The following is a 6,469-nucleotide window of genomic DNA, read 5'->3' as shown; positions in this document are numbered from 1 at the left end:
GGGAAAACATCTTATAAAACAAAGACACAACCTATGTAATATGAAGCCAGGAATTGGGCACACAATAGAGAACTTCACCTGATGGGTGTTTGTGATGCAAGAACAAACTCAGAATGAATGAGTGAATTAAGTAGACAAATGTTTATTTTAAGCCCCCTGTGACTTCCAGGCACTGGACTGTGTTCCAAAGTCTTTGAAGGTCAGACTTTTCCTAACTTTCAGACATGCACAGCATAGTGGGAGAGTTCACAGGAGGTTTTTAGCACAGATGTTTGTGGTTTGGGAAGAATCAGTCAAAGATTCATAAAATTTCCCCTATAGATGAAAGCATGTAGGTTTTTGCCAAATTCTGTCTCCAAACTTGGACCTCTGCTAATCCTCTCTTCGAGTTTCTTCTTTGTGTTTTCTCCTAGAAGTCTGGCAGGAGAACAACAAATAAGCAACTGGAGAATGAGAAACCACACAGAACTAACAGAGTTCATCCTCCTGGGATTGTCAGATGACCCGCAGCTTCAGGGAGTGATCTTCGTCTTTCTGTTCATCACCTACATGCTCAGCATCACTGGGAACCTGACCATTATCACCCTTACCCTGCTGGATTCCCACCTCCAGACTCCCATGTATTTCTTCCTCAGAAATTTCTCCTTATTAGAGGTTTCATTCACCACTGTTAGCATACCCAAGTTCCTAAGCACTCTGATTACAGGAGATAAAACCATTTCCTTTAATGATTGCATTGCTCAGTTCTTTTTTTTCATTCTTTTGGGAGTCACTGAATTTTACCTCCTGGCTGCCATGTCCTATGACCGTTATATTGCCATCTGCAAACCTCTGCATTACATGACCATCATGAATCCCAGAATCTGCATACTCCTTGTCTTCTCTTCATGGCTGATTTCATTCTTAATTGTATTCCCTGCACTCATGTTGCTCTTAAACCTTAATTACTGTAGGTCTAATATTATTGACCATTTTACCTGTGATTTTTACCCCCTGCTGCAACTTTCTTGTTCAGACACAAAATTCCTAGAGATAATGGGATTTTCCTGGTCTCTGTTTACTTTAATGTTTACCTTGGTAATAATAATTCTGTCCTACATATATATCATCAGAACAATTTTGAGGATTCCTTCTGCTAGTCAGAGGACAAAGGCCTTTTCTACCTGTTCATCCCACATGATTGTCATCTCCATCTCCTATGGCAGCTGCATTTTTATGTATATTAAACCCTCAGCAAAAGACAGAGAGTCTCTTAGCAAGGGTGTTGCTGTGCTAAACACCTCAGTAGCCCCCATGCTGAACCCCTTTATTTACAGCCTAAGGAACCAGCAAGTCAAGCGAGCCTTCATGGACAGGGCAAGGAAGATTGTATTTTTCTCAAGCAAATGAAATGTTATGGTTTTATAAATTAGACACATTACAGGGCCATTTAAAATATACAAACACGAAATTTGAGCCACTTTTAAATCACAGTGGTCTTCCTGCTATCCTTATTCATTCATTCTTTCTAAGAGTTTATAAGCACATTTAATATATTTCCCATTCAGATGAAGTAACTTTGCAATTTCTTCTGGTTCCCATTCTTCTGAAACTCTGATTAGCTGCAACATCTTGATTATTAATTGTTTTAATTTGTAAAGTTCTACTTTGCATTTTGTTTAGGAAAATGATTATCATGCAGAATGGAGGAGGCACTGTAATTATTAATGTGATATTTTCCTTACTCTATACAGAAAATATAATTTTGTGATTTTCAGTGATCTTTGTCAGAAATCCTTTCACCATCTTGCAGTTTCTCTAGGAAAAGAAATTCTTGAAACGCCATATGATTTTTTGAAAAATGTGAACGCTTTCATTTAAAAACCATGAAACATTGCTCACTAAATAGGGTGTGTTCATATAATTTATCTATTGTTAAAAAAAAGAATAGATATTTAACATATATACGTTTGTAGCTATGCTGCTAAATACATCTCCGTATTTCCAAAATCCATTATGACTCACTAGATATAGGTAGATATATAAGTAGATGCAGACATACATACATACATACATACATACACACACACACACATACACCTACTGTAGAAAATAGTGAAGAAATACTGTCTTAGATATGTAGAATAAGTTCAATTTCTCTAATTCCATGGTGTAAGCTTTGCTTTCTGATGATGCTGAAATATATATAGCTCCTTTCTAGTTTTGGACTAGGTTGAAACTGGGCATGTGTCTAAATTATTTGATGCCTAAAAAGCAAAATCATTTAAGTTTTATATAAAATAAAATCTTCATAACAGAGCAAAATTTTCCATTTCATATAAAGTTAGAATTTCACTTTACTCCTCCACACACTCTACTTAAGGTGTTAAGTGCCTAAAGTATTTTGGAAAGATGTAAGTGTGTTTCTGTATGTGTGAGAGAGAGAAAATGAAAGAAAATTATGGATACAATAAAGTATTCTAAATAATATAAACCACTATTTAGTAATAGAAAATATACTGTAATCCTAATTCATGCTGTACCATTCCTAATGATTTCTTTGTAAAATATTCAACTGAGAAATACAGCATAGGAATTATAGAGAAGAAAATAAAATAAGTAATAGAAAATTGAAGGGTATTCAAAATATAATAGACAACTTATGAATGGTTTCTCAATTTCATTCTATCTGAAGTATATTTTGTATGTGAAAGAAGGCAAATAGTTGACAAAGTTAGGGTTTCTATGACCTCTCAACATATATTTTCCCAGTGGTAAATCAGGTGTCAGATAAATCTGGTATATATAATGTACCATAGGAATGGGAATGAACCTTTCAAGCACATAGCATAATTAGCTATCAGTAAATAGTAATTATTATTTTTAACATTGGTCTCTATAATTAACTGCTATGGTTGTGAATAAGCACAAATTATATTTATAAAGTGGTGAGAACACTTAACTCGAGATTTATCCACTTGTATTTTTAAAGGCACAATATAGTGTTGTTAACTGTAGGCAAAATGTGCAGCAAACAATGTTCTTCAACAGTATGCATCTTCAACATCTTGAAAACTTATCCTTCTTACAGAACTGAACTTTATACCAGCTAATAGCAACTCCCCATTGCTGACCCTGCTCCATCCTAAGACAGTCGCCATTCTACTCCATTTCCATGAGATAGACTGATTTTAACACCTCGTATAAGTGGAATCATGCATTTTTTTTGTCCTTCCACTTGTTTCACTTAGGGTAATGTCCTCCAGATTCATCAGTGTTGTCTCATATATTTTTTTTAATTTCTTTTCAGCGTAATAGTATTCATTGTTTTTGCACCACACCCAGTGCTCCATGTAATCCGTGCCCTCCCTAATACCCACCACCTGGTTCCCCCAACCTTCTACCCCCTGCCCCTTCAAAACCCGCAGATTGTTTTTCAGAGTCCATAGTCTCTCATGGTTCACCTCCCCTTCCAATTTCCCTCATTTTTAAAAGAAATAAAAATGGAAACCACCACACAATGATCAGAGTTTGTCCTGCTGAGCCTTTCTGATGATCCTGATTTCTGATTCTGATTTTACTCTGCCTATTTATCACAAACATGTTAAGTCACACTATCACAAACATGATAGTCAGTGGAAACCTGACTATCATCACCCTAACTTGGGTGAGCTCTCATCTACAGAGGCCTCTGTATTTCTTAGCTAGAACGTCTCTTTCTTAGAAATTTCATTTACAATTATATGTATTCCTTGATTTCTGGGGGGTAATTATCACCAGGGATAATATCATTTCCAATAACAGTTGTGTCACCCAACTATTCTTTTTTTTTCATGGGAGTAACTGAATTTGAAATTCTAATTGCCATGTCCCTTGATCACTATTATTGCCATTTGCAAGCCCCTTCATTATACAACCATCAAGAACACGAAACTCTGTAACCTGTTTATACTATGTGCATTGCTGGGCAAGTTTCTGACCATTTTCCCACCACTTATACTGGATTACTCAGCTGGATTACTGTGTTTCCCATATCATTGAACACTTTGCATGTGGCTATCTTTCCTTTTTGCAACTGTCTCATTCAGATACATGACTCTTTGTAGTAACTGGCTTTTGCTTGGTTGGGGTACTTTGCTATTTACTTTGGCGTTGGTGATTGCATCTTACATATACATCACATCTCCTAGTCAGAGAAAAACAATGTTTTTCTCTATTTGTTCGACTCACATGATTGCCATATCTATTTCCATATATGCTAATTCTTCTGCAAAAAAAAAAAAGGCATTAGTGACAAAAGAAGTAGCTATTCTCAATAATTCTGTTGCCCTCATGTTGAACACTTTTATTTACACACTTTTATTTACACCAAAAAGTACACAAACCTTCAAAGATGTGGTCCTTGAAGTACTATTTCATACAAACAAATCAAAGTTTTGGGTAGTATGAATGAATGTTATCATGAAGATTCAATAAAAGAAAATGAAATTTAAACTAATTTCTATTATCTTATATTCATGTCACAGCTACAGGAAATGCTGAGCTCATTTGCTAAACACTCTTGATAACATAGATGTGTTAATAATGAATTGTCTTAACATGATAACATAAGTTGTGTCTTCCTTTAAAACTATCCAAATGTTCCACATCAGGGATTTATGATTATGAATATAAAACTAGTAGTTATGGAACGTAAATCATTTGCCAACTATTTTGATTAATCAAAATGTTCTATCAAAAACACTAATTCCAAAAAATATATAGCCCCGTATTTTTTGCCACATTATTCACAATAGTCAAGATACAGAAGCAATCCAAGTGTATATTGACAGAGGAAAAGATAAAGATGTTGCAAAATATATAACAGAAAATTACTCAGCCATAAAAAAAGCATACGAACCTTTTGTTCATATTTGTTGCCACTAGCAACAATGTGGATTCATCTAGAGGGTGTTTTGCTAAATGAAGTAAATCAGACAGAGAAAGACAGATACCATATGATTTCACATATTTGGAATTGAAAAAATAAAACAAAGCAATGAGTAAAGAAGCAAATTAAACTGAAAGAGATCCATAAATACATAAAATAAACCAATGGTTGCCAGAAGGAGGGGGGTGATGGACAAAATGTGTGAAGGGAGCAGAATGTACAGACTTTCAATTATGGAATAGATAAGTCACAGGAATAGAAGGTACTACGTAACAAATGTAGTCAGTGCTATTTTAATAGCTCTGAATGGTGATAGATGGCAACTGCACTTGTGGTGAGCACAGCATAATGTATGCATTTCTTGAAATGTTATATTGTATAACTGAAACTAATGTAATACTGTGTGTCAAATAAACTTCAGTAAAAAGTATTTTATACTGTAATGACTTAAAGTCAATATTGTTTCAATTTATTTTAAATTATTTTCTCTTACTGATATAAAATTATTTTTCCTTTTAAAAGTTACCTGAATCATGAAATAAGTATCTACAGCACCATTGTTTTTGCACACTATCTGTAGTGTCTGTCCAATTCTTCCCATTCAGTTAGTAAACTTGGATACATATGTTACGACTTACAAATTATCTGAAGGTCATATATCCTATGTTTTCTAGATATGAAGTCAGGTATTACATCTTGTTTTATAAGGTCTTGTTATTTTCTACATTATTTTTTATAAAAATATATAACATAAATATTTAGGCAGCCACTATATTTTTTTATTTTTAAAAAAATGTTATTTATTTATTTATTTATTTATTTAAGAGACAGAGAGAGAGAAGATGTGCATGGTCAAGGAGAGGAGCAGAGGGAAAGGGACAAGAAGACTCTTCTCTGGACATGGAGCCTGACACAGGGCTTGAAATCAAGACTCTGAGATCATGACCCAAGCAGAAATCAAGAGTTGGCCACTTAACCAATTGAGCCACCCAGGCACCCCAAGGCAGCCACTCTTACACCAACTGAAAGTTTGATAGGAATTTCATAAATAGCAACTCTTCTATAGAGAACATATATTTTATGTCAAATGCAAGACAAGGTATGTTCCATGCCATATCATATTTAATCTTCATAGCTATATGACAAATTAGACATGATTATCCCTTTTTACCAATGTGTAAATTGATGTTATATATGTTGAATGATTTTCCTAAGGTCTTTAACTATAACAGTCAATATAATAGTCCAACTTGAAAAACAACACAAAATTTTGTGTTTGCTCTCATACGGACATATGTGTGTGTGTGTGTTGTGTGTCTGTGTGAAATGCTGTAAGATCTAAAAATTTGCATAGCTTTATTATAATAAGCACAGTTTTACTGGTGTTTTTACTAACCTTATCTTATCTGTACATAATTATATTATTATAGAATTATAGTATAGTCAGGGAGGGTACTAACTCTGAATATAATACTTGGCATATAGTGGGGGAGGAGAAGATGGTGGAGGAGTAAGAGACCAAAATATCATCAGGTCCCATGAGTTCAGGTAGATAGTCAT

At 34.3% G+C, this 6,469-nt stretch overlaps 1 protein-coding gene across 1 annotated transcript; it reads left to right on the top strand.

Moving 5' to 3' along the window:
- Positions 1 to 450: 450 nt before the first annotated feature.
- Positions 451 to 1,389, top strand: LOC122891215 (olfactory receptor 6C1-like). The gene has a single exon (XM_044226720.1). The coding sequence runs from the start codon at positions 451 to 453 to the stop codon at positions 1,387 to 1,389; it is 939 nt and encodes a 312-aa protein (XP_044082655.1).
- The last annotated feature ends 5,080 nt before the right edge of the window (positions 1,390 to 6,469 follow it).

This window comes from Neovison vison, chromosome 12 (assembly GCF_020171115.1).
Source record: "Neovison vison isolate M4711 chromosome 12, ASM_NN_V1, whole genome shotgun sequence".
Taxonomy (NCBI): domain Eukaryota; kingdom Metazoa; phylum Chordata; class Mammalia; order Carnivora; family Mustelidae; genus Neogale; species Neogale vison.
Note: the sequence above shows the minus strand (reverse complement) of the source record. Positions and strands in the feature narration are given on the sequence as shown.

Coding starts and splice junctions, on each gene's coding strand:
- LOC122891215 (XM_044226720.1), top strand. CDS start 451: ATGAGAAACCACACAGAACTAACAGAGTTCATCCTCCTGGGATTGTCA.